Source organism: Miscanthus floridulus, chromosome 2 (genome assembly GCF_019320115.1).
Source record: "Miscanthus floridulus cultivar M001 chromosome 2, ASM1932011v1, whole genome shotgun sequence".
NCBI classification, from domain to species: Eukaryota; Viridiplantae; Streptophyta; class Magnoliopsida; order Poales; family Poaceae; genus Miscanthus; species Miscanthus floridulus.
In genome coordinates this window covers 153,546,567-153,573,992 of record NC_089581.1, presented here as the reverse complement: position 1 = coordinate 153,573,992, position 27,426 = coordinate 153,546,567, and the positions used below count along the sequence as shown (strand labels likewise).

Genomic DNA, 27,426 nt, shown 5'->3' with positions numbered 1-27,426 from the left:
TATAATCATGCTATCCAGCTGACAGGTTTCAGAATTGCTATTTAGCATTCTGAAAGCCAAACACCTAGTTTCAGAGTGTCTCCTTGGAACCACAACAGCTTCAATTGGCTCATATAATCCCCCTTGTGTACTAAAATACAGGTTGAATAATAAAAAATCAGAACGTGACTCTATGAGCCCATATCATTCCACATATATATATATATATATATATATATATAGAACTACTGTTCTGTAGCTGGCCATAGAATAACTTATTCTGTAGTCACTTTGAGTTACGATAATTACTATGTTAATTTATGAGATTATAGTAACTCCTTACTAAGTGGTTTACTATAACGTTATGGTAAATATTCCCATGTGTTATAGTAACCCAACTATCGTAAATATGTATTGACAGTATGGTAAATTAGTATATAAAATTATGGTAAATAGAGGTGGCTACAGAATAACTTATTTTATAGCCGGCTGCTGAATAAGTTATTTTGTAGCCAGCTACGGGGTAGTTGTTCTATATATATATATATATATATATATATATATATATAAAAGAACGGACTCACAGGAATCTCCAGATAATAAGCTAATTATTAATTTCATTTTTTGCATGCACCAGGAACTCATAAAAATGGTAGTGGAAAGACATTATCAAATAAACAAAACATGTTCCAGAAAGTGACTGAATAAAAAATTGAGTCACTTCTTGATCCACCAGGGTACAAAAGGTCCAAAATACAGCAGTCCACAGATTTGGAGCGAACTTCTCTTCACTTTCCACCAGGGTACCAAAAGGTCCAAAATCCCGTAGCCTGATGGATAAGTCTGGCTGGTCTGGTCTTTGTAGGGTTGCTGCCACAAGGACAACATCTTAGCATCTAGAACAACATTTTAGAGGACAACATCTTAGAGGACAGCATCTTAGACCAGCATCTGAGCATCTTAGACTAGCATCTTAGACTATCATGTTGGCATATACTTGGCTACATAACAACCTATAAATATGTATCCCCAACCCCTCAGGTTGGTATGGGCATTTGTGTGAGAAACAAAGAAAATTACCCCAACTCCGAGTGTCATCCTCTCTCGATGAGAGTAAGAATTCTACTACTACCAAGAGTAAGAATTCAGCGACTAACAACTGGTATCGGAGCCGTATTATCCTGTAGCCTGAGCATCTCCTGCCCATCTTTTTTCCCAGCCTCGCAACAGCCCCAGCTAAGAGCAGCAACAGCTCCGGCCGCTCCTGCTCACTCCTCTCCCTCTACGTAGACGAGAGCTCGTCTGAAGCAGCCCTCTCCCCACGCAGCAGCCCCTCGGTAGCGCGTCATGTCCGCAGGGCAGTCTTAGCGCTCGGTCGCCTCGAGCACACGGCGTCGGCAGGAGGCTGAACTTGCCGCGGCAGAGGAACGCAAGCGAGCGGCGGCAGAGACCGCTGTGGCGGCGGCAAGGGCGTCGAGGCTGGCAGCGGCGGAGCTGGCAGCAGCCAGAGCGGAGGCGGAAGCAGCGGCGGCGGCGGATGCAGCGCGTGCGGCGGCGGCAGAGGTCGAGGCCCTGCGTGGCAGCATCAGCAGCTCTGTTTCTGCTGACGACAGCGCCGACGCGAACCTGGACCCTACACGTATGTGCAGGCAAAGCTTAACACCCATTCACTTTATCGTATCAACCATGCTTATCAGTTATGATACAGTGTTTTTTCTCTCACAACAAAACAGTATCAATCGGCTTATAAGCCACAGAAACGATCAAGAGAACATGGTGTAAAGTCGACGAACGAGCTAAAGTTGCAGGGAATATCCATGGGGATGGGGCTCATTCACTGTTGCCACACAGGGGAATATAACAGAAGATTTGTGGGTGCGATCAGGATGCGTGGGGCAGATTATGCCTGAGGTATGGTAGGGTTAGTTCCATCAGGATATTGCTTGCATGCCTGCACAGAATAAAGGGGCGTCCCTCCGCATTTCCACGTACGTAGTCAGAGGCGGTTCTCCAAAAGTCCAAACTGGCAGCTACTGAGAACATGAATCATTTAACCTTACCCGCAATATATAAGGAGACCAAGAGATGGAGGATTATTTCAATACATAGATATAGATGGGTAATGTGTCGGCTTGGCATGTAATTTATCCAAGTTCCACGGCTTGTCTTTTTTACCTCATGTACTCCTAAACTTTAGAAACATTGGACATCATATCTAGGGCAGTTTGGTTGGGACCCTAAGCCAGGCATCCATCTTAGCCTTAGGCATGCAAAAAAAAACAATGTCTGCGAGTGATGTCTGGGGCAGACAGCTCCGGTCAGTCCTCAACAAAACAAACCCTCAGTCAAGTTTGTTGTTGTGTTTTTATAACTAAGAAAATATTCAATATGCACTTCCTTGACACTCCCACCTGACACCCACGATTGAAATGGAGCATGCCATTGTCTTGGGTACCTCACGGACATGGATGATGTGCACCGCCATGGTCAAGGACAGGAACTGTGAGTTCTCTAGGGAGTGATTGGTTGAGTGTATTTAGCACAAACAAACTGCCGAGCACATCAGAATAAGTTGTTTGGTTGCTTAGTCCATGAGCTGAGCTGTTGCCTGAGCAGGCGCAACGCGTGTCCAGGACTGGCTCATGGGAACGGGGATGAGTTTCCATGTCTTTCGAGGCAGGTAAGCGTGGTGCAACACGCACGCAGCCGGTGGAGTGGGAAGCCATTGTGGTATGGGCGAATAGGGCAACTGATCATCTTTTAGCAATAGTCAGGCAAGAAAAAATACATGAACCAATTAGCTTTCTTGTGCATGGAATGAACCTAGCCAGCAACAGCCTGGCTGCACCAATCACACCCTAAGTTTGTTTTGGCAGAACCATGCTCCCCCAAAGGTTTGCTTCTTTGGCTGGCTGCTAGTCTAAGGATGGATCCATTGTAAGAGCAACCTCAACGAGAGGATGATGATCGACTCTGATACCGATGTCTTTTACAACCATGCTCTTGAGGACCTGGACCACACTGTCCTGACTCGCCCCATTACTTAGAGCTTATGGGCTCATTTGGGTTGGGACCCTGTGCAATTCCTCGAGAACAGGTACGTACTTTATTTGTCAAGGTCGCCCCCTCACACTCCATTGGCCAAGTTCTCAAACTTGTCCCTCTGTTGATGGGAACTATGGAAACATCTCAATGGTGTCATCTTCTATCCTATGACTTCAAACCTCTCCCACCTTAGAAATGCAAGGTTGAAGCTCGCCCTTGGGACATTGTATGCCTCAGCATGAAGGGCTCATCGTTCATCATTGTGGCATGTCTGGTTAGGACAATTAATAACATGGAATGTGAGTTTGGAGGTAGCAATTTAGAATTTTGTTTGTTTGTTTTGTAGAAGTGGGACTTTTGGTAGAAAGAAGAATGAGAGGTTAGAGATCCAACTGACACCGATCACTAGAGGATAGAGGTGGTATGTGAAAATTGTACTGTTAGTGGAAGATGACTGCATCATCATAATGCCCATCATGAGCTATCGTATAATTTTCTGCTAAAAAAACCCACACACCAAACAGGGGATATGAATTCCTTGTTCAACTCTCTCTCGTATTTCTTTCCATTAAACAAATAAGGATTAGGACTAAAAATTAAATTCCTACCTTAATTTTCTATATCAACTCCTGCCACTAATTTCCATACCCGTTCCCACGTAATTGCCAAACACATAATATGTTTTGCATGTAATTGACAATTCTCACCCGTATTGTAATTCCTGTAGCCTCATGGCTGCGTGTAACCGGTATCCACACCACCCATTTCTAGCCTAACCCCAGTCAGTGGTAATCCACTCAAGTGGGAACTCTTATCACCTGATGTTTAATAAAAAAATAAAATATTACTAATTTATTTAGAAATTAGCTATAAAGAATAGATAAAAATTACACCTTCAGATTTGGGTCATTTTCAGGGCTACCAACTTTATTCGCTTTTGGACAAAAAAATCGACGCTTGGCTAGAAAGAAGCTTTGACAAGCCTCATGTCCTCTTCATCCGGCCGAACTATTCCTCCTTCCAGCGGGCAAAAGCGAGAGCCTCACTCTGATCTCTTAACACCGGCTCGCGGTCATCAGGAGACGAGCAGGATGGATGCCGAGCTCCTACAATGAATTGGCGCCTCACCCAGCCTATCTCGTTCCTTCCTGCACTGCATGGTGGTCAGAGTCATGTTCCGTCTCTCTCGCTTAGTATCACACCTTGGCACTCCTCCACCTCAGAATTATTTCTTTTATGCTATCTTGTTCTCCCTGGGATGTGTAGTTTGGTGCGAGAATATTTGACCGCAAACCGCGACTATGGCATAGGTTACGGGCTGCGAATCTGATGAAGGGCCCAACGAGCGTCCGCATCACTGCACGCACGGTTCGTTTTGCCGTGGCTCGTCGTAAATGATCGTAAATTTTTAGTTGGAATAGTATTTTTCTCTCATACAAATCAGCCAACAGTATTTCTTCACGAATCAACAACGATATGAACCAGTCAACCGATCAGGTCGTAGGTTCTCCTCCAGATCGCCGGAAAGCAAAGACGGCGAGATGGCACCGCCGCTCCTTTCGCGTGGCAGTGTGGGTGTTGCACCACACACCACCGACTGCTAACTGAAACCGCAGAACCGAAGCGTGTGTGGGACGATGAACAGATGATGTGACAACGGCAATGTGCCCGATATTTGATTGATTACAGTATAAACTAAATCTAGGCCTTATCTTTTAGGAAATCTAGGCCCCTCTATTGGATAATAATGATGATAAAATGTTACTGGGCCGTGTCACATGCTTGGGACTCTTAAATAGGCCTGGATTACACAGATGGCCTTAATGTGGGCCAGCACTTCCTCCTCCTACTGGGCTTCCAAATTTCGAAGAAATTCAGGAATCAGATAGCCTGACGTCGCCCTCCACGACCGCTCCCGGCAGTCGCTCCATCTGGGCTTCCAAAAGAGAAACGGCGCTGCTTTTACGCCTTAACAGGCCGTGTTGTTGGGCCGACACAACGTGCGGAGGAGGTGGACCACCTGGGCTCAGCTGCTCCGTTGGATGGTAGGGAACGGCACGTCAGGCGATCTGATTTCCCAACAAAACATACAAGAGGGACACATCTCTCCCCACCTCGCTTCGCACCTCTCTCGAGCCGCCGGCTCCTTCGCCGGCGTTGACGATGGGCGACTATGGCCACGGCGGGGGGCAGATGCGGGGCAACCCGGACTCCCGCCCCAGGGGACAGGGCCAGCGCCCTAACGTCCAGCAGCTCAAGCTCGTAAGCCACCGATCCCCTCCTCTCCCCCCACTAAACCCTAAACCTAGCTGCCTGATTCGTCTCTGATCTGAGGTTTGTTTCTCTTCGCTCGCAGATGGGGCAGATCCACCCGACGGGGCTCACTCCCAACCTGCTCAAGCTCTTTGAGCCGCGGCCGCCTCTCGAGTACAAGCCCCCACTGGAGAAGCGCAAATTGCCGGCTTACACCGGTGAGTCGACGGATCTTGGGAATGTCTATTAGATGTTTTCAAGGGTTTGCTCACTGACTGACTGATGTGGCTACTGATTTGGATGCAGGGATGGCACAGTTTGTGTCGCACTTTGCTGAGAGCAACGATCCACAGTATGCTCCGCCGGTGCCTAAGTGTGAGACCAGGGTATGTTTTTGTCTAATAATTTTAAGGTTTTGATCAATATTGGAGAACTAAAAAAAAGTCAGACACATACTTCTTTTTTTAGCTAAAATCAAGCACCTCCTATTTTTCTTGCACAAAATATTTAAGGCTACAGTGCAGACAAGGCTGTGCCTTGAAACTGAACATATAAAATCAATCAAAAGCTCAATAGGTTATAGTGCCAAAAAGATCAAAGTGGCTGCATTAGGGTTGGCACATCCAAAAACCATGCATCCTAGCATATACTTAGTTTGATATTACAGTTTGCATCGGTTTACCAAAGGTAATCAAAGGAATATGATGCAGCAGAGCAATAGAAATATGCTGATGGCTGGTGGTATCACAGCTACTTGGGTTGGCTGTTAATGCTGATGACAAAATGAGAATTTGAGAGAGAGAAGTAAAAAAATATATATATATATGCTGAGTGTCCTAGGTGTGCCGTGTGCCTGATATCATGTTTGTACAGTTTTCTCTAATCTGACTTTGTGATTGGGTTTCTGAGGTAGCTGAGTTATGCTGTAGTGCAAGTGCCCAACTGGATGGTGTATTATGTATTTGTTATAAAGAATTGCATCTTGTTGAAAGTAGCTTCCGAAATCTGCTTGTAGCACATGATATTTAGGGTATTACCGGTCAACTTTGGTAGTTGCTTCTGCTACAAAAGCATGCATGGTTTGAGTATGTTCCAGATATTTTAATGTTTTGACTTTTGAGATGATAATCATGCATCCAACTGTGTGAAGGCATTGTCAAACTTCTTTTTGCTGAGATCACATGGGCCTAAATCATTCTTCAACTGCACAAATTCTGGCTTAATAATGCATTGGATTATGTCTTTCTCCATTTTGGGGCATATCATAACATTGTTCCACCCTTTTACTATTTTATTTTATCTTGTACCTGATTATATATATGCTCTGTATACAGGCTGAGAAAAAGGCTAGGATTCGCAATAATAAGCTCGAGCAAGGTGCAGCTAAGGTTGCTGAAGAGCTTGAGAAGTGTAAGTTCTTACTTAAGGCATGGTGTCACCCCAATTCTTTTAAAATGATGGATGTATTAACATCATTGTTCTGATTTGGTTTTATGCAGATGACCCACAAAGTGACCCCAATGCTACTGGAGACCCATACAAAACACTCTTTGTTGCTAGACTTGTAAGTATTTTTGCTTGAAATCATTGGCGCATTCCTTAGTCCGTACTCATGAAAAATAGATGGCAAGTTATCTTTGTAACACCAAGCTAATTGGCTTTGCCATTGTTGCAGAACTATGAGACATCTGAGCAGAGGATCAAACGGGAGTTTGAAGGTTATGGTCCTATTAAAAGGGTAAGTAATGTAGTGAATTCCTGTGCAGGTGAAGTTATTGCACTTTGGTAAGGTTTTTTCAGTTCTAAAATGCAAACAATCATTGGCCAAAACTGTGGAAAGGTTGCCTCATTAGTTTATGGCTTCCTTCTAAGCTCCTCGGACAAGTGTTTGCGACACCAAGGGTCCTTATAATCACTCTGTTGCTCCATTTCATATCTGGAATCAAAAGTTGCACTTCTTCATTTTCTTTCTGGTTTCTGAAAACTAACTTCGAAATGCTTTCAAAGAAACTGGGAACTCTTTCAATTTTCGTAGTCATGGTAAACTTAGCATCAATGTTTTAATTGAACTTTAGTTTTTGGAGCCAACAACTTATTTGCCCTGTTTCATGCACAGGTATTTAGTGTTTGCTCTTGAATGTATTCCGTGACAACTATTTATGGTTTTTGAGCTGTGAATTCGATGATTTCTCTGTACTTCATTTTACTTGAATGCTTAATTATGAAATTAGTTCCAGAATAAAATATTTTCAGTAGTTTTATACAGTTCCAACACAATGATGTAAAATGTTAGCTAGTTAAGTGTATTTAAACATCAGACAAGAAAATTTTCATGGGAGGGGTGTGTGGAGTAACTCTTGTCAGTTTTGTTGTGCTAAACTAAGGAAACATCAATCATCTCTGTGAGCACAGAAGGTCTACAACTCAACAGTCTCTCTTTTTAAGCATTTTTTGTACTATTTGGGGCTTAGTGGAATACATTTCAAATGAAAAATTATATAGGGTTCAGTCATATGTATGCTCGCTGGTAATTTAGTTAGTCTTTTGCTTTGAATCATTGGAAAGCCATTTTAATATGTGCATGGTTGGTACAACCAATTAATGGCAAGGCATCTCTGGGAACACAAATATGCGTAAACAGGTAACTATGGCTGCACCTATCCGTGGCACAGGTTCTCTATTTCCTAGTACCTTTTTGTTGTCATCGAGAAAATTTCATGAGAGGAGCAAATTGCTAGTAATGGTTGAGTTGTTCTCTCATTCCACAAATTTGCATCTACCATATTGGTCAACTTGGGTAAACAAGCTTGAAAAATGCTGACAGTGGCACAAAATTGCATAGATCACTTTGTATTTTTCAAAAAGCAGTTTGTAGACAGGGATTTTCTACGTTATGTGGGCTTAATTGGGTAGGTGTGCTGTGAGTATAGTATTTATAGTTCCTTCAGTTTAGCTATTAAAACTAGCACTGCTACCAAATTCTGGTTTTGTGGAGCAATCGACAACCTGACACAGCACTAATTGCATCTCTGAACTCCTAGAGTTGAAGATCCGTCGATTTGTCCATAAGGGGTATACATCACTCACTTGGTATTTATCACCTTTCTGTTAACTTTGTTATCATTCTGTTCGTTTGGTAAACGAAGGCTGAACAAATTTCACCGATGGAGGGCGACTTGGTATAGTATTTAGTGCTATCGTGCAATGTTTTCAAGTCATCCGATTAATCGCGATTAATCGTCCTAATCGGCCCCTGCTTACTGATTAGGGGTACCGTCGACTTGTACAAGTCGTCCGATTAATCGCGATTAATCATCCTAGTCGGTCCCATGGCGACTAGGTTCGACTGGACGACTTGAAAACATTGCTATTGTACACCCTTTTTGTTTAGTAAAATTCCCTGGTAAGGGGATATCCAATTTATTTCCCAACGTATGCCAATCGGCCAGACAGCGCTTTCCTCCAACTGTGTTGATCTGTGCTGGATTTCACTCCTCGTGGAAGCTCTACATGTGCAAGGTTAGCACGGCTGTTTTAGGCTTTATGCCTGTCTGTCGTGCAGCATAAAATATGCTAAATATTAAAAGAACAGCAAACACAATTAGAACTAATAATATATCTATTCTTAAGTTCAGTGGAACTTTCTTATTGAATATTATTTGATTACTATATTTGATCTTTGCAGGTTCGTCTTGTAACTGAGAAAGATACAAGTAAACCTAGAGGATATGCATTCATAGAGTATGTGCACACACGTGACATGAAAAGTAAGGTTCTCTTTTTTTTGTTGCAATTTCCCATTTGGTTTATTTTTTGACTCTCCTAATAACTTACATTTTGTCTGCTAACTTGGGTTCTCACCAGATGCTTACAAGCAAGCAGATGGGAGAAAAGTGGACAACAGGAGGGTATTAGTTGATGTTGAGCGTGGTAGAACTGTTCCAAATTGGCGTCCCAGGAGATTGGGTGGTGGGTTGGGATCAAGCAGGATGGGTGGTGCTGATACTGACAAAAAGGATTCCACTAGGTACATCTGTTTTCTCATTTTGACCACCTGTAAAAATAGAAAGAGGCACTGGAGTCAAACTTGTCACTAATGCTTATACTGGTCATATGTGTTTGCTTTGCTTCTACATGTTTGTGTTCCTTTTGAATTTTATATGCTTTTCTGTATGAGGCCTTCTGTACCATCTGATACATTGACACGTCATTGTTGTTGAAAGTTGTGATGACCTTAGTGTATTACTTGTGCTACATTTATGTTGGCATTACGATATCTAGTTGTTAACACTTGTGCATATCTTATTATCAGGGAGCAACAGCATGGTGGGCGCCCTAGATCAGAAGAGCCTAGGAGGGATGATCGTCGTGCCGATAGGTAAGCCATGCCGAATTAAAGGGATTGTTGCATTGATGTCATACTTTTGATGCTTTATATTAATTGCTTCTTTCTGTAATTATTTTCACTCAAAGGGATCGTGAAAAATCTCGTGAAAGGGTACGGGAAAGAGACCGTGAGGAGAGGACCCGTGAACGTTCGCATGACCGGACTCGTGATAGAGATTCACGAGATGAGAAGCATCACCATAGAGACCGTGAGAGGACTCGGGACAGTGAGAGAGGAAAGGACCGTGAAAGAGAGCATGGCCGTGACCGTGACCGTGATCGTCGTGACAGGGACAGGGATCGTGGTCGGGACTATGATAGAGAAAGGGATCGTGCTCGCTCTCATGATCGCCATCGTGAGAGAGGCAGGGACCGTGGTGAAAGAGATTATGAGCGCACCAGTCATGAACGTGACCGTGGTCACATGCATGAGAGGGATGCAGACTATGGCAATGGTGGGACAAAGCATGACAAAAATCTGTCAAGTTATGGGCAGGATTATGGCTATGGTCAGTATGAGCAACACAAAGGTCATGACGCATATGGTTATGGTCAAGATGGACGTGCGCATGAAACTGAACACTCAAAGCGGCATGAGCACGAGTATTATCGTGAAGCCAACTATCAGATGCAGCCAAACAATGCTGAACCAGAAGGCCCCGAGGAAGGCGAGGCATATGAGGAAGGCGACTACCAGTATCACTGGGCTGGTGAACACATGAATGAAGCTTGATTGCAGTGGTGAGATTTGCCTGCAGCTCTATACCGATATACAATGATAATTCCAAAGTTTGTTCTTTGTATGAATTTGTTTCAGCTGCATAGTGCCTGTCAGTTATGTTCTTCCATGTTGGGAAATTCTCAAAAGGAAGCAAAAGCATGCCCAACTGCGTGGATTTTGGAATTTGAAGCCTGTTGCTGCCAGTGCCTTGTGGAATAAGATGTTTGTGTAATCTGGTTGTGGAGATCCATATGATTTGCCCTCGTCCTTGTACTCTTCTGTTAAAAAGTTTTGTATGACAGATCCTTTAAATTATTTGTTCCAATTTTTTGCATAACTTTAGAAATGTTGTTCCATTTTTTCTTCTAACAAAATGACTTGCAATCACTAGGATCATGCCTGTGTGTTGCTACGGGGAAAAAATAATATCATGACAATTTAAATTGAAGAGTGTGTTGTACAGTTACTATAATAAAAAAACAATATTTTGAGTGCGATGTTCACATCATTCTATTGGGTTAGCCTTTGTCCTCTGGGTTGCCCGTTTGGTGTCTACAGGATTGTCTGCACTGAGTCTAAGCGTTTGCTGCTGAATTTCATTCAGTGGATTACAAGCTAATTTTGATTTAGCGATCTTCTTTGCATCTGAAGATTTGAATTTCAAGCCGATATAAGGCAAAAGCATCATAGTCAATGATCTCATATTCATAGATGTGACATTCATAACTGTTAGATGGCTGTGGATCCATGTAATAGGACCTCTTCAGAACCCAAAAGTCCATCACCTGCTTCCTAGATTCATGCCAACCACGGCCGTTGTAATCTAGCAAGGACCACTGCTCCCGATTTCCACTGTCAAATGCCCTCCTTAGTTTGTCAAAGAAAACCATTCTATGATATATTCACCTTCAAAGATGTAAAGATCGAAAAGTTCTGCAATAATAGAGGATGGCTAAGGATTAGTAAAAACGTTCATCAGTACCATGTATAGGCACAAGTCATGAATGAAAACCTTACCAGGTGCATTCCACGGAGACTTTGCAGTAGCAGCTCCTTCATAGATAGGGACCCCAACATTTTTCCTTGAATTTTTGCACTGACACAAACAGCAGATTAATGCCTCTTGGACGAATCACAGTTATTTTGCCTGGAGCGCCCTCTTCCTGCACAGCCAAATCAACATGATACATGCTACAATAATCATGCCAACTTTCTGATCCAATAGCAGGCCTGGGGCAGTCCCAGAGAGCGCATTTTGGCTTCAGGAATGCAGAAGGTGCAGAAGTCACTGTTTTGAGCAAATCTGTCATGTGCAAGAAAATACCCCCAGCACTCTGTCCACATATACTCATGCCAAGGTATGGCTAACTCGTGTGGCAAATTGAACTGTGGATATTCCAGTTGAACAATCCCTTCTAGGTTATTAAGGACATCAAGATTAGACCCAGAAAGGTCAACTATCAAAATTAAGTTATCATAATCCAAGTTCATGAATTTCCTTTTTTTTCAAGATGGTTCAATTCCTAATCCCTGGAATGTGTAGCTTTGACCGCAAACCGCAACGATGGAATAGGTTATGGGCTGCGAATCTGATGAAGGGCCCAACGAGCGTCTGCATCACTGCACGGAGTAGGTTCTCCTCCAGATCGCCGGAAAGCAAAGACGGCGAGATGGCACCGCGATTCCTTTTGAGTGGCAGTGTGGGACTGTGGGTGTTGCACCACACACCACCGACTGCTAACCGAAACCGCAGAATCGAAGGGTGTGTGGGACGCGTCTTGATGACTACTCCCTCCGTCCCAAAATAAAAGACGTTTTGGATTTTCGTGCCACAAGTTTGACTTGATTTGTAGAAAATACGTGCAATATTTATATCTTCAAATAAATTTGTTAAAAAACTAGACTAAAAGATCTTTTCGATGATACTAATTACTTAGCATAAATATTTATATATTTTAATATATAATTGTCGACATTTGTTTCTCGGGAAACGAGAACGTCACTTATTTTGGGACGGATGGAGTATCTTTTAGGAAATCTAGGCCCCTTTCTATTGGATGATGATGATAAAATGTCACTGGGCCGTGGCACATGCTTGGGACTCTTGAAACAGGCCTGGCTTACACAGACGGCCTCTTGGGCTTCCAAATTTCGAAGGAATTCGTGGCCTGCTGCGCCAAAAATAAGCAAGAACCTTCCTCGGTCAAACACTCAAACTCGGCGGCCTCCGAAACGGGATCGAACCCAACACGGCAACACGCCGAAGCAACGCATCAACCGCCAGTCACCCACGACGCGAGAGGGAACGTCTCCATCTCCAGAACCTTCCGGTACATTACAGAATCCCCCACCCTCACAGTTGGCTGCCGGAATTAGCCTCCACGAACGGGTCCAAGTTCCCCACGACGCGCCCGTTTCTACGGCACCACTGTCCAGATCGCATCCGACAGCCGGGACGCGCCGGAACTTTCTAGAACCCCTCCCCGGCCACACAAACCTTTAAATCCAGCCCCCCTCGCCTCCCTCCTCGTCCACCGGTTCCTCCGTTCCTCCTCAATTCCTCCACCACGTACGCGCTGACCCGGCGAGTCCAGTAGATTTTTTTTCCCTTCTCCCCGATACTCTCGACGAGAGCGTCTCTCCATGGCCGGAAAGGGAGACGGGCCGGCGATCGGCATCGACCTCGGCACGACCTACTCGTGCGTCGGGGTGTGGCAGCATGACCGTGTCGAGATCATCGCCAACGACCAGGGCAACCGCACAACGCCGTCGTATGTCGCGTTCACCGACTCCGAGAGGCTCGTCGGCGACGCGGCCAAGAACCAGGTCGCCATGAACCCCATCAACACCGTCTTCGGTAAGTCCAGCAGCATTGATCTTTCTTTTGTTATGTGAACGCTGTTTATCTGTTTGCTTGATCCGTTCATACGCGGGGTGTGGATCTAATACGCTGCGTGGTTTGTTGATCCGTTTGCAGACGCGAAGCGGCTCATCGGGCGGCGCTTCTCTGACGCGTCGGTGCAGAGTGACGTAAAGCTGTGGCCTTTCAAGGTGATCCCGGGCTCCGGCGACAAGCCCATGATCGGGGTGCAGTTCAGGGGCGAGGAGAAGCAGTTCTCGGCCGAGGAGATCAGCTCCATGATCCTGAACAAGATGAAGGACACGGCCGAGGCCTACCTCGGCACTACCATCAAGAACGCCGTCGTCACCGTCCCGGCCTACTTCAACGACTCCCAGCGACAGGCCACCAAGGACGCCGGCGTCATCTCCGGCCTCAACGTCATGCGCATCATCAACGAGCCCACGGCCGCGGCCATCGCCTACGGACTCGACAAGAAGTCGAGCAGCGACGGCGAGAAGAACGTCCTCATCTTCGACCTCGGCGGCGGTACCTTCGACGTCTCGCTCCTCACCATCGAGGAGGGCATCTTCGAGGTCAAGGCCACCGCTGGCGACACCCACCTGGGAGGCGAGGACTTCGACAACCGGCTCGTGAACCACTTCGTGCAGGAGTTCAAGAGGAAGAACAAGAAGGACATCACCGGCAACCCCAGGGCGCTCCGGCGGCTGAGGACCGCCTGCGAGAGGGCCAAGAGGACGCTCTCCTCCACCGCCCAGACCACCATCGAGATCGACTCGCTCTACGAGGGCATCGACTTCTACACCACCATCACCCGCGCCCGGTTCGAGGAGCTCAACATGGACCTCTTCCGCAAGTGCATGGAGCCCGTGGAGAAGTGCCTCCGCGACGCCAAGATGGACAAGAGCAGCGTGCACGACGTCGTGCTCGTGGGCGGCTCCACCCGCATCCCCCGAGTGCAGCAGCTGCTCCAGGACTTCTTCAACGGCAAGGAGCTGTGCAAGAGCATCAACCCAGACGAGGCTGTCGCGTACGGCGCCGCCGTCCAGGCCGCCATCCTCACCGGCGAGGGCAACGAGAAGGTGCAGGACCTGCTCCTGCTCGACGTCTCGCCGCTCTCGCTCGGCCTGGAGACGGCCGGAGGCGTCATGACGGTGCTCATCCCCAGGAACACCACCATCCCGACGAAGAAGGAGCAGGTCTTTTCCACGTACTCCGACAACCAGCCCGGCGTGCTCATCCAGGTGTACGAGGGTGAGAGGGCCAGGACCAAAGACAACAACCTGCTCGGCAAGTTCGAGCTCTCTGGCATCCCTCCGGCGCCCAGGGGTGTCCCCCAGATCACCGTGTGCTTCGACATGGACGCCAACGGCATCCTCAACGTGTCGGCGGAGGACAAGACCACCGGCCAGAAGAACAAGATCACGATCACCAACGACAAGGGCCGGCTGAGCAAAGAGGAGATCGAGAAGATGGTGCAGGAGGCAGAGAAGTACAAGGCCGAGGACGAGGAGCACAAGAAGAAGGTGGACGCCAAGAACTCGCTCGAGAACTACGCCTACAACATGCGCAACACCATCAGGGACGACAAGATCGCCTCCAAACTCCCGGAGGCCGACAAGAAAAAGATTGATGACGCCATCGAGGGGGCCATTAATTGGCTCGACAACAACCAGCTCGCCGAGGTCGACGAGTTTGAGGACAAGATGAAGGAGCTGGAGGGCATCTGCAACCCCATCATCGCGAAGATGTACCAGGGCGCCGCTGGTCCTGACATGGCCGGTGGCATGGATCAGGATGCTCCGCCGGCTGGTGGCAGCGATGCAGGCCCCAAGATCGAAGAAGTCGACTAAATGAGGACATTTTGATATATATAGTTTTGCTTAAATAATTACAAAGTGGATCCTAGTACTCTTTTTATGCAATTTCTTTTTTGGCCATATACAGGGGCCCTAGTTCATGTTTAAGTTTATATTATTACCCTGGCTAGTGATTGATTAGTATACTATACTTTTCATTCCTGCATGTATTTGTCTTCGAAAGGGCGGGCCTGATACAAGCGGTAGAGTCTTACCGCCTTAGACCGAAAGGTCCCGGGTTCGAAAAAATCGGTTCGAGTCGCGATCTCCTCGCATTGCACAAGCGAGGGTAAAGCTTGCCACTAATACCCTTCCCCAGACCCCGCATAGGACAGAAGCTCTCTGCACTGGATACGTCCTTTTTTTTATGTATTCGTCTTCAAAATCTATTTTAGATGGCTAAAAACCTTTATTAACCTACGCAATACAATGATGAATAACTAAGATTTCAGAAAAAGCCTGAAGCTTAACAACAGGAGCACTAGGCTAACAAATAATAATAACAACATGCACGCAAAAATCAATCATGCAGGCTATAAAAATCTAAATATATAAATTTTGGGTTTGCAATTCAGGGTTTCACTGTCAACACTGAATATCATTCAATCAGAATTAGTAGTCTGCGCTCCATGTTCAAACATCATCTACTCTACAAACTTCAAGAAACCATATTGTCCAATAACACAGCAACATGAAACCATACTTCAAACTTCCAACCATAAAAGATGAGTACCAGAATCCGAATATCAGATATAGTTCCTCACTGATTCAGATTCTGCTAAGTGGGCTGTCACCCTAAACCGCTATAGCTCTTCACGCTCTTCAAAACCTCTTCCTCCAACCCAACCAACATGCGGCAGAAGTCCTCAGCATCCTTGGCTGGTTCCTTGAATGTGAACCTGAACTCCTTGCAGTGGTATTGTCGAGGGACATCAGTAAGGATGGCTCTTTCAGGCACTTTGGCGAGAACATCAAAACCGTGGTGGTCAATGGAAAGCATGACAGCGCTCTTCAAGCAAAGATAGATATGATAGTTAATTGTACTGAACTAACAGAAAGGCCATAATTCAGACAACAAGAAAGAAGCCGCACATATCAGAAACAACAAGAGCATCCTATGCAACATTGCAATGTGTGCAGATACAAGAGAATAACTTACTCTTGCTATCACATTAAAATACTCAAAACAGAAAATCATCAGTGCCCTCCTCCTCGAGTCATTTCGGTTGATACCATCCACAAGCTTTGCAGAGAATGGCACTAGGAAGTTGAATACATATTTAGAAAATTAACATCGTAGTGCAAATAGGCGTGGAAACATATAATTGTTGAAAGCAACTGACTAGTAGTATCCTGGAGTTATATATCTAGCTTAACATTTGGTCTGCATATAGCTGTCATCAAAAGAATAAAGGTGAAGATGCAGGGCAGCAGGGTTGAAAGAGCTTGTAAGAATAATAAAAAAAAAGACTTACTTAGCAGATCTGCTTTTGGTGGTTCAAAGCTGTCCAATTCAATATTATGGCTGCTCCCATTGGAGTCTATGTAGACACATGAACTGCAAGAATAGCAATGATGAAAATTCAGCTGTGCTGAATTAAGTAATAAGAAAAGATACCTAACATCAGAAAATAAACAAGCCATGTTACAGACCCTATGTCAAATTTTAAGATGCTGTAAGAGCTCTCCTCACTGAGTAGACTGAGGAGGCCTTCACTCCGTGACCTGCAGGTAGCACCCGCCGAAGACAGTATTGCTGACACTCCATAACTAGCTCCACTAGCAGCTTCGTGTTCCTTCAGAATATCTTTCTTCAGGCTATCAGCAATAATTGGAACCTTCAGCACAGTACACAAAGATTAGCGGGCATCACCTTACCACCTATAGTAAGCAATGAAGCATGTTTATGCATGCTGGGGACTGGAGAACAAGTTTACCTTTGAGTCTTTCAGGCGCAGAACATCACCAGTCATAGCAACACGAGGAGGCGTCTGTGTTCAGCAACAAGATTAAGGTGCTCGTACAAGCAATACGAGAAAAGCAAACGAGCAACAATTTCAATGCCATCAAGTTGAAATTCATAGAGAACCACCTTCTTCAGTGACTTCAATAAGCTCGCAACTCGGCCACGGATCGGACTGCATACTGCAAGAGACCCCCGCTCGTCGATTATAATGTTCTATCCAACACAAGATTCCACACAAGCAACATATTTTAATAAAATTTAACTATGACAGCAACTACAATTGATCGAACATCATAAGTACACGAACAACAGGAATTGAGAGTTTTACAATGTTGTGCATGTCGTTCTCAGGGACAATCAGGTAGGGCGTCCCCTTCTGGATCATGTAGTGCACCCTCGACGTGTAAATCTCATCCTTGCTGCCCAAGAGCAACCCCAACAAAAACCAATCAAGACAAACAGCTCATACTGTTCCAGACCTTATTCGCACAAATACACAGATAATACGACACGAGCGTATGAATCCAGAGAGTAGCAATGGGGCGCACGCACCTTCCCTTGGCGTCGGCCTTCACCGTGTTGAGGTGGGCTTCCCAACCGGCGGCCAAGATGTTCTGCGAAACCAGGGGCGAGGGAAGTAAGAACAAGAACACCAGTAGCTAACAAGAGAGGAGCGGAGCCGTAGCTGATGTTGCTGGCGAGCAGTACCCGGCACTTGTGAGTGACGGAGAGGGCGGCCGATTTGACCTTCGCCGCCGCCATGGCCTCCGCTCCACGCACGCGCACCTATGAAATGTTTCCGCGGTGCGGGCTCCGTAGGGCAGAGTGGCAGAGAGCACCGGCAATTGGAAGCGGCGACGTTGTCTGCTTGATTAACCTGTGAAGTGACAACCCTCTAGAAATCGGCACCAATTTCGCCGCCGTCGATGGATGGATGTCTTGTTGAGTTGGAGTTGGACGCGCCAGCGTCGTGTGGGGCGACCGGGCGAGGGAGGGAGTGGGCGGCTGGGAAGGGGGGAGGATGCGCACTCGCAGAGTCGCAGACGCAGTGGTGCAATCCGGCAGGACGAGGAGACCCTCGTGCACGGGCCGATGGACTCCTTCTTCTTTTTTTCTTGAGTGGAGCCGATGGGCTGCTGCTTGCACGCCAGGGCCCAGTTGCCTGTTGGTTTGGACTGCAATCCACTAGTCAGGTTCACATTTGCAGCCCGTCCGACCGCGAAACGCTTGTGAACGCGTAAATGCGACTGTTCAAGCGTGCTGTGCGTCTCGGACTCTCGGTGGCTCGGCGCCGTGAGCATGGGCGTGTGAGACTCTGAGTACGGGCTGTTTGGAACACGGCTATGCTGTTGTACCTTAATAAAAGTTAAAAAACGTGCAGATGTACTAGATGCTTTGACCAAAGTTAAAATCTTTTTTTCTTGATCGAGGAAACGGCTGCCATGCTTGGAGTATTTGCGAGTCCTGATGCAAGCTTTTATGGCTGTCGAGCTGGCCCTAGTACTAGCGCACATGTATAGATGGGCAAAGGGCCGAGCCAGGCACTGTGCCTCACCGACGACCCAAGCACGGCCTGCTGGATCGGTTTTCGGGCCAGGCTGGCCCGATAAGCACGGCCTGCCAAGGAGACTAGGCCAGCCCGAGGCCTACTTCAGCAAGGGAAGAGAGGAGGACGGTGGCGCTCGAAACCGTGGAGGAAGCCAGGCCGCCGGCCCGCAGAGGCGGTGGAAAGGCGTTGGAGTCGTTGCTCGAGCCACCTGAAAGTCCTAGTTTGGTTTTGAATGATTGATGAAATCTATTGGACTAATCATTGATCTAAGTGTGTAAACCAGATAGGATGGTCCAAAACCAAGTGTTGGAGCAAGATGAAGTCCAAGGTAATGATGGTGGACATGTGACGATGAGCAAGCTCTAAACTTTGGAAAAGAAGAAAGAGAAAAACAAAATGGGCTCAAGACAAAGGTATATTTGATAGGGCTATTTTGTTTTGCCACTCAAGACACCAAGTGGGTATGAGTGAGTTTATAATAGATAGACGTACTATTAAGACACTACAAGAAATCTTAAGATCTATGACAATTTTTTTGTGATGATGAGTCAATTCGTCAATAAGTCATTCTGTTTTATGACGACTTTTGGGTGGAGAATGACTTTCTAACGAAAATTATGTGTTCGTCATTAAGACGCAATAAAAATCGTCATAACCTAGAGAAGTAGTTTGTCTATGATGATCTATGTTCCGTCATAACATGCTACCTTGCAGTTGTCATAAATTATTGGCAATATTAGTTTGTCATAACTTTTAGTTAAATTTTAAAAGAAATTAGATAGCTAGTCCCACAGTCATTTGTATATATCAGCATGTACTTGATAATTTATCAAATTATTATATATACAGCCCATAGGCTTGCGCCGTGCGCTCCACGCGGGGGCAGCCTAGCAGGCCTGCGTACACCACATGTATAGTATGTTTATATTTTCAATATCCGTCCTGTGCTTGCTTTTTTTAGATCTCCACCCCGTGCATGCTAATCAAATCTCCTTGGCCTCTAAATCACGTGTTTTGCACCTGCTTGCGCACGCAAGGACCCCATGGCCCATGGGGAAACCGGAAACCTGCCTGGACTTCTTTTCCCCACATGCGCCAGCACACCAGCAGACCAGCCCAAAGCCTAGGACGTGGCCCAGCACGAGGAACGCAGCGCTCACTTAAAAAAACTACTGCTCCGTTCCGTCGCCTCTTTCTCCTCCTTTGCAGCCACCGTCCCGTTCCATGGAGTTTCACGGAGGCTACCACCCGCATCTTTTCCAAAGCTCCAGCCGGCCTCTCTCTTCTCTACTCTCTCTCTCACCCAACGACGACAGGGCCCCACGGTGCCGCGTGGTGCAAGCCTATTGGCCGAACCACGTCACGCGCACTCACCCGGTGTCTGATCCCGCTTCCCGCTCGAACACACGCGCACCCGCGTCCGCAAATCTGGAAAGCCGTGGCGCTCTCTCTCTATCTCTCTCTTTTTCTGGGCCGCTGCCAGGCGGGTCCGACAAGCACGTACTTGTGGACATCCAGAACATTTTTAGGTGTAGGCCTTGTTTAGCCCTTGTTTAGTTTACGAAAAGTTTTTTCAAAAAGTGCTACAGTACCCATTACTGTCGCGCTTACCAACGGCACTGTGGCACTGCCGCACCTGCAGACAAGAATGATCCACAATTCAAAATCTAACGATGGAAACTTAGATCAAGTAAATTACTGAGCTATCTGCAGATATAAGGAACCTAGATCACCAACTAGAAGAAGTAGCACCACCACCAATTTGTAGATCGGAATCAAACCCTAGAAACACCTCAAGAACAAATATCGCAAGTAATGAAGCAAAACACAAGTGACACAATGATTTATTTCGTGGTTCAACTCGCCACTAAGGCTTGTCTACCTCCACGTTATTGAGGTTAGCTACTAAGGCTTGAGCTTTACAACTCTACCTCGTTCTCAAGTGAAGGAAGTGAATCCTTGAGATGAGGAGTGTTTCACTAGATGATTAGGGTGATTACAATGTATCACTCACACAGTTATATAAAACTATGTGAGGGATGTATCTATTTGTGAACAATGTATAGTTTCACTTTGTTAAAATAACTTAAAATTTTTATGGCAATCTACTTATATAAATATTGACCACTTAGGTAGTCTAGTTCATGTAAAATTATGTTGGGGTATATAAATTCAGTAGACAATAGTTCTTATGATTTGCAATCTAGTAACATAAAATTCGTTGTAAATAAATAAAAGGAAAAAAAATTAAACAGAGGCTCGCAGAAATAAAGCCCATCTCGTGGATCTGGCCCATCTCAGCCCGCAAGCCACGCCACATTCAGGCCATTAGATCAAAATGAACGACCAAGATGCAGCAAACCTCACATAAAAGCACCTCCAAAACCCTAGACAGCTCCTGGATCCACACCCTCTCCGCTTCCTCCCCTCCCATGCGCCTCCACACCACTGCCCGCCACCTGCTGCTACCACTCCCCTCCCTCTAGATGCCGACCGCGACGCCACCCCTCCATATCCAATCCAAGGCGCCGGAGGCAATGGATCCAACGCTAGCAGCAGAGGATCAGGTCCTGGCGGCCGCAGATTTTAATGGAGTCATCGACGAGGAAGAACCGAGGAGGAGGCAACGGATCTAGGCAGCGTGCACGAAGGAGCTCAAGATTCCCAGGTCTCATCCGGAGTCGTCGCCCCCACTCGCTCGCGAAGAACCACAGCTACCCTGCGATGACGCAGATCATCGACGGCAAGGCCATCGCTGCCGGCGTCCGCTGCGACGTCGCCGCCGATGTGGCCGCGCTCTCCTCGGCCCAGACTCGTAAGCACTCCGCTTCCCTCTATCCGCTGCCTGTGAGTTCTTGGATCGAGGCGCGTAGGCCTCGGATTGTGTGCTGACGCTGTGCTCTCTCGCTCGTTCGCTCGTAGGTTCCGAGGCTGGCCGTGGCCATCGTGGGGAGCCGGAAAGACTCACAGACCTCCGTGAACACGAAGCGCAAGGCGTCTGCCGAGGTCGGCATCTGCTCATCGACGGCGACCTCCCTGAGGACATCTCCTAGCCCGCGCTCGTCGCCGAGGTTCATCGCCTCAACGCTGACCCCGTCGTGCACGGTACCGCCTCCATTTTTTCCATTCTCCTTCGTTGCTCGTGGTCTCTGGTTGTCAGGCTGCCAACATGCTACTCTGATTGTGTTGCGAATGTAGTAATCTCCCTGCTTGCCTGGTAACTCTGGACTCTAGAGATGGTTAGATTTCCGTTATTATGGAAATAAGGTGAATGGTATGACTCTGATTGTTTTGTCCAGTAATTGAATCATGCACTGTATTACTCTGGATTGGTTGGCTGATTATTACTTGATGGCTTATACCCAGGAAGTCGACGTCATCGGCTGCATCAGCTCCTTCCACTTCTACCTTACGCAAACTTGCATATTCGCAGGAAGTCAATTTCATCTGCGGCATCAGCTCCTTCCATTTGTTCCTTACAAAAATCCATGGACATTCATGTACGAGTCCAGATTGGGTTCTTTCCAAATTCAAAATTCTCCCCTGTAGATGTATGACCATTTAACCGATTGATTTGTTTATGAATGGAATGTGTTTGAGCTGTGATTTTAATAATTTGGACTAGTTGTGTTTTGTTTGCTTCAGATTTTTTTTATCATGGGCCGTCCTAAAAAAATGTGGCATGGGCTGGACCTAAAAATATTGGCTATAAAATGGGCCTCTAAAAATGCAAACAGGAATGCGAAAATAAAAAAACAGGCTGAATGTGAAAATAAAAATCAGACTAAAAATATGTTCTGTTATGCTGCTGGACTGTAAGCTAAATGGGCCCAAACAAAAAATTGTGTGGGCTAATTATAATAAAACAAAATGGGCTGAAAAAATATTAGGAAGCTAAATGGGCCGCTTAAAAGTCTGCTTAGTATATGGGCTTAGCCAGGCCTTAAGATATTTAGTGACGACTCTCTAATCTGGTCGTCATTAAAAATTATGATGAAAAAATATGCAATCGTCATTAAACAAGATTTACTACGCATGATCTTTGACGATTGGTTTTTCGTTATGCAGTCGTCACAAATACAACTACTATGACAAATATATCAGAATTCATGATGACAATAGGTCGTCATAGATCCTAAGATTTCTTATAGTGAGAGTGGAGAATCTTGGTTAAAACGGTTATCGAGTGCGACTAGCTGAAGTCATTGTTGCATATGCATTTGGACCTAGTGTACTAACTTAATACCCTTGGAATTGCTTTGAAAATATGCTAACACACGTGCACAAAGGTGAGACACATTGTGGTTAGCACTTGAGAGCAAAGGTAAAGAAGTTAAAGTTGAAAAAGAGATGAAATGAGCAACTGGACTGTGGCCTCAGGATGGACAGGACCCTGGCTGGCAGGTCCGATACTAAACCCTAAGCCTCGGGCGTTGTTGTGGCTATGACCGGACTCATGCAGGCCGCGTTCGGTCCCTGGCCGCAGCATCGGGTCGTTTGGCGCAGAGAGGCGTGGTTCTGGAGGACTCGATCGGACTCAGGCACGGGGGCACGCCAATGAAAGCCCTAGTTTTGTTTTAGATAAGTGATGAAACCTAAGTACTAACCTTTGTCATGAGTGTTGATTTGAGCAAGGTTGGTACATGCCAAGTGATGGAGCAATGAGAGATCCATGGAGATGAAGATGGACATGTGATGATGGTGATCAAGCTCCAACTTGAAAAAGAAGAAAGAGAAAAACAAAAACCAAGTGTTGATCGAAGCAAAGGTATCAAATAGTTTTTTGTTTTGATAATCAAGACATTATAGAGAGTATGATCACATTTAGAATCGATAGCCATACTATGAAGAGGAGAAATCTTTGGCTAAGCAATTATCGAGTGCCACTAGGTAAAGTCATTCACGCATATGCATTTAGGGACCTAGTGTGCTAACAATTGACCCTTGAAAAATGTTTCGAAAAATGCTAACACACGGGCACATGAGTTTGTGCACTTTGTGGTTAGCAACTTGGAAACAAGGGAGAAGTGCTTGAGGAGATAAAAAAGAGAAGGGGTCACTTACACGCGACCGAATGCTAGTCTCGGCTTGACCGAACACATCCGGTGCATGATCCTAGGTGGCGCGGGTTGTGGCTGAGAGGGCCAAGTCCTCATCGGACGCTGGACCTGACTCGAGCGAGGCGTCAGGTCACGGCACGCTGAGAGGGCGAGGCTCAGCCTCATGACTGGACGTAGGTGGCGACGCGCGATCGAACGCTGGGTGAACACTGTTCACACGTCCAGTCTTGGTGCTGAGGCGCGCGTGCGGCTAAGGGGAAGGACCGAACGCTGGGCACATCAGGTCATCACTGACCGGACACGTCTGCTCTTCAAAAACACACTCTGGACCCTTACTAGAAACGACTGGACTCCGCTTCGTGGTGCGTCAGGTCACAGGAGCGGCGCGTCCGGTCACATGTTAACTCACGCAAGCGATTGGTTAGTGACCGTTGGAGATAAACGGGCGAGGTTCAAAGGGGGACGCATGGCGTCCATCGGGCGACCGGACTCTGGCCAATCGAACGCTAGGGTGCGTCCGATCAGTGCGTCCGATCATGCCCTGACTGCTCGATGGCTCTGAGCCTTAGGGGCTCTATAAATAGAAGTGGTTCGCCTTAGGCTCACTCTCTTGTACACTTTCATTAGTGATACATCCTTGTGAGCCTAAGGAAACACCTCCCACTCATCTCCATCATTGATTCATCATCAAAGTGAGATCAGGAGTGATTCCTAGTGTATTTGCTTGAGTGATTGCATCTAGTGGCACTTGGGGATCGTTGTGGCTATAGATTTCTTATTACTCCTGGTGTTTGCCGGCACTTAGACGGTTTGGAGTAGCGAAGGAGCTTTAGCACGAGTTGGTGATTGTTCGTGGCCATCTCCCGGTGATTGTGAGGGGTCTTGTACCTTTTCCGGTGGAGAGCCGAAAGGTAACTCTAGTGGATTGCTCGTGTCATTGAGTTACCTCACTTATGGGTAGGTTCTTACAACACCCAAGTGTTGGGCTAGGTTTGTGATACCTATTAGCTACCGAACCACCAAGTGTTAGTCAACACAACGAGGACTAGCGTGCTGACAAGCGCGTGAACCTCGGGAGAAAAATCTTGTATCAATTGTGATTGAAATTCTTCCGGTGATTCTTTTGGTATTCATTGATTGGTTCATCATCTCTTGCCACGACGGTATAATCACCTTACTCACTCTCTTGTATTTACTTTTGATATATAGTTGTCTAGCAAGCTCTTTGTAACACCTCTAGTGTTATGAACTTGCTTAGCACCTCGGTTAAGGCCTCGGGGGATTTAGCAAAATGAGTTTTTGAATTTTAACAAGTTAAAACACACATGAAACGGAAAGCAATTTCGGTAAACAAAAATAGAATATAACGTATGCATAATGCTTATGTAAAAGGATGAGCAAATAGTGTAGTTAAGAGTGCAACTTTAGATTTGGGAGTGAATAGTGTTAACCAGAGTTTTGGGAGCTCAAACATCGAATCCGAGCTTTGGACCTTCTAAGACTAAAAGGAAGAAGACAATGCCATATTGGCGTTTATGTTTTAACTAAAATACTTAAGCACTAGCTCCACAGTTTCATTTTGTTGGTTGCCTCTAGGTGAGTGCTTTAGCAGGGTGTAGCCTACGGATGAGTTGGGGTTGTCGTGGCTTCGCAAAAATTGCCCTAACTTCGTTAGAACTCGCTGTCAGTTTTCTTTCGTGCTTCGGTCGTGAACGGGCATTCAGCGCGATGAGCTCATGTTGGCATCCTTCCATTTCCCTCTCTGGTCACTCTTTGAGAGCGCGGTTTGCTTTGCCAGTTAGGTGTTAATATCGGCCCTAAGTTGGTAACTTTGGTTGAACCTCCACCGAGCTGGGTTTGAAGTTTGGCGCACTCCAAAAATTGTGCAAGCACATGGTTCAGCCGTTCAGGGCCGGGGACATGGTCACCGCATCCGATGTCGTGCCATCGTGGGCTACCTGCACTACTATCGGCCACTGCTACCACGCGCTGCGCCGCGCGTTGACTGGCTTACCCTGTGGCCGTGACCGCTGTCCCACTAGCCAGCCGTGTGGCCATCAGCTGCCCGCCGGGCCAGGCGTAGCCGCAGCCGCTCTCCACCATGCGTGGGATGCTGCCGACCATGGCGCTGTCCGAGCACACATGCAAGGCTGCACCTTGTCCTCTTGTCATTTCGGTCACTGCAGCGCTCGCCCTCTGCCACTCAACCCACCTACCCGCTCTGATCTTAGAGCCTGGCATGACTTGCCACATCGTGAGGTCACGCTGCCGCATGCACATGGTGAAAGCTCTAGTTTGGTTTTGGTAAATTGATAAAACCCTAAGTGCTAACCTAGTTTATCAAAGTAATTATGAGATAGGTGGTACATTCTAAGTGGTGAAACAAATGAAGATCATAACATGTTTGGACTTGGAATAGAAGAAAGAAAAACAAAAAGCTCAAGGCAAAGGTGAAATTGATAGGAGCTTTTCGGTTTAGTGATCGACATACTTAGAGAGTGTGATCACATTTAGGATCGATAATCATACTATTAAGAGGGGTGAAACTCGTATCGAAATACGATTATCAAAGTGCCACTAGATGCTCTAACTCATTTGCATATGCATTTAGGATCTAGTGGAGGGCTAACACCCTTGACAACATTTGTGAAAATATGCTAACACATGTGCATAAGGTGATACACTTGGTGGTTGGCACATTTGAGCAAGGGTAAAGAAGATAGAGTTGAAAAGGAATTGGTCACGCTGGTCACTGAGCGACCGGACATGTTCGGTATGGAGACCGGACGTGTCCGGTACTAACGGTCGGACTCTGGCTCAGTGGAGTGACCAGACGCTGAAGAGTTACTGTATCAGTGTCCAGTTAAAGTGACTTAGCTCGATTCAGGTTTGTAGAGAAGCTTTTGGTCGCCATACCAGACGCGTCCGGTATGAACCAGCTAGTCGGGTTTCATAACTGAATTTGATCGGACTCTGGGAGCCTCTGGACCCATGTGGCCGGACGCGTCCGGTCGGCCCAAAGCGGCTCTAGGAGCTCTCTAGACTCGATCGGACGCTGAGTCTCCTGCATCTGGTCTAGTGTGATCGAACACGTCTGGTCGGGCCAGAGCGGCTCTGGGAGCTCTCTGGACTCGACTGGACGCTGCCTGTCCTGTGTCCGGTCATCCACACTAGACATGTCCAGTCGCATGGGACTCATGGCAGCAACAGCTACTTCATTTAAAATGGGACACATGGCGGTCAGGCAACGACCGGACGCGTCCGGTCACCACATCAGACGTGTCCGGTATACATGATCTGTGCGTCCGGTGCACATGGCCTGCACGTCCGATCGACGCGTAGTCAGCCCAATAATTAAGCCAATGGCTCTATTATTTAGGGATATCTATAAATACCATTTGGCTAGCTTTAGCTCACTCTCTTGGCCATTTGCATTGACATAGCAACCTTGTGAGCTTAGCCAAAGCCCTCCCACTCATCTCCATTATTGATTCATCATCTTTATGAGATTGCGGGAGAATCCAAGTGCATTGCTTGAGTGATTGCATCTAGAAGCACTTGGTGTTCGTGTTTCGCTGCGGGATTTGCTTATTGCTCTTGGTGGTTGCCATCACCTAGATAGCTTGGAGCAGCAGAGGAGGATTGGCATGAGTTAGTGATTGTTCGTGGTCATCTCCGGTGATTGTGAGGGGAGTTGTACCTTCCTCGGCGGAGCACCAAAAGATAACTCTAGTGGATTGCTCATGTC

At 46.6% G+C, this 27,426-nt stretch overlaps 3 protein-coding genes, 1 long non-coding RNA gene and 1 pseudogene across 5 annotated transcripts; 3 read left to right on the top strand and 2 right to left on the bottom strand.

The window, feature by feature from the left end:
• The first annotated feature begins 5,101 nt into the window (after positions 1-5,101).
• Positions 5,102-10,758, top strand: LOC136533512 (U1 small nuclear ribonucleoprotein 70 kDa-like). 2 transcript variants are annotated; one of them, XM_066526070.1, is made up of 10 exons: positions 5,102-5,286; positions 5,381-5,495; positions 5,584-5,652; positions 6,612-6,687; positions 6,777-6,841; positions 6,953-7,015; positions 8,963-9,044; positions 9,142-9,304; positions 9,590-9,655; positions 9,751-10,758. In XM_066526070.1, exons 1-10 carry the CDS (start codon positions 5,198-5,200, stop codon positions 10,394-10,396), a joined length of 1,434 nt encoding a protein of 477 aa, XP_066382167.1. In that variant the 5' UTR covers positions 5,102-5,197; the 3' UTR covers positions 10,397-10,758. The 2 variants fall into 2 exon arrangements, with proteins under 2 accessions (XP_066382167.1, XP_066382159.1); XM_066526062.1 differs by having other exon boundaries at positions 5,584-5,663.
• A 131-nt stretch (positions 10,759-10,889) lies between these two features.
• Positions 10,890-11,875, bottom strand: LOC136537287 (transcription factor VOZ1-like; annotated as a pseudogene).
• A 1,029-nt stretch (positions 11,876-12,904) lies between these two features.
• LOC136533496 (heat shock cognate 70 kDa protein 2-like) lies at positions 12,905-15,269 on the top strand. The gene is made up of 2 exons (XM_066526044.1): positions 12,905-13,241; positions 13,362-15,269. The coding sequence occupies exons 1-2, from the start codon at positions 13,028-13,030 to the stop codon at positions 15,095-15,097; spliced, it is 1,950 nt and encodes a 649-aa protein (XP_066382141.1). The 5' UTR covers positions 12,905-13,027; the 3' UTR covers positions 15,098-15,269.
• Positions 15,270-15,659: 390 nt separating this feature from the next.
• On the bottom strand, positions 15,660-18,110 carry LOC136533505 (uncharacterized). The gene is made up of 9 exons (XM_066526052.1): positions 17,778-18,110; positions 17,622-17,683; positions 17,398-17,488; positions 17,196-17,282; positions 17,041-17,094; positions 16,757-16,941; positions 16,579-16,661; positions 16,263-16,363; positions 15,660-16,112 (listed from the first exon to the last, which is right to left on the bottom strand). Exons 1-9 carry the CDS (start codon positions 17,829-17,831, stop codon positions 15,894-15,896), a joined length of 936 nt encoding a protein of 311 aa, XP_066382149.1. The 5' UTR covers positions 17,832-18,110; the 3' UTR covers positions 15,660-15,893.
• Positions 18,111-21,018: 2,908 nt separating this feature from the next.
• On the top strand, positions 21,019-22,226 carry LOC136540173 (uncharacterized). The gene is made up of 4 exons (XR_010779891.1): positions 21,019-21,433; positions 21,541-21,723; positions 21,817-21,892; positions 21,985-22,226. It is a non-coding gene; the product is annotated as an uncharacterized lncRNA (long non-coding RNA).
• The last annotated feature ends 5,200 nt before the right edge of the window (positions 22,227-27,426 follow it).

Coding starts and splice junctions, on each gene's coding strand:
- LOC136533512 (XM_066526062.1), top strand. CDS start 5,188: ATGGGCGACTATGGCCACGGCGGGGGGCAGATGCGGGGCAACCCGGAC. Junction 5,496..5,583: donor CAAATTGCCGGCTTACACCG/GTGAGTCGACGG, acceptor ATTTGGATGCAG/GGATGGCACAGTTTGTGTCG. Junction 6,842..6,952: donor CACTCTTTGTTGCTAGACTT/GTAAGTATTTTT, acceptor CCATTGTTGCAG/AACTATGAGACATCTGAGCA.
- LOC136533496 (XM_066526044.1), top strand. CDS start 13,028: ATGGCCGGAAAGGGAGACGGGCCGGCGATCGGCATCGACCTCGGCACG. Junction 13,242..13,361: donor CCCCATCAACACCGTCTTCG/GTAAGTCCAGCA, acceptor ATCCGTTTGCAG/ACGCGAAGCGGCTCATCGGG.
- LOC136533505 (XM_066526052.1), bottom strand. CDS start 17,831: ATGGCGGCGGCGAAGGTCAAATCGGCCGCCCTCTCCGTCACTCACAAG. Junction 17,489..17,621: donor AAGGCCGACGCCAAGGGAAG/GTGCGTGCGCCC, acceptor GCTCTTGGGCAG/CAAGGATGAGATTTACACGT. Junction 16,364..16,578: donor ACCAAAAGCAGATCTGCTAA/GTAAGTCTTTTT, acceptor TCAACTTCCTAG/TGCCATTCTCTGCAAAGCTT.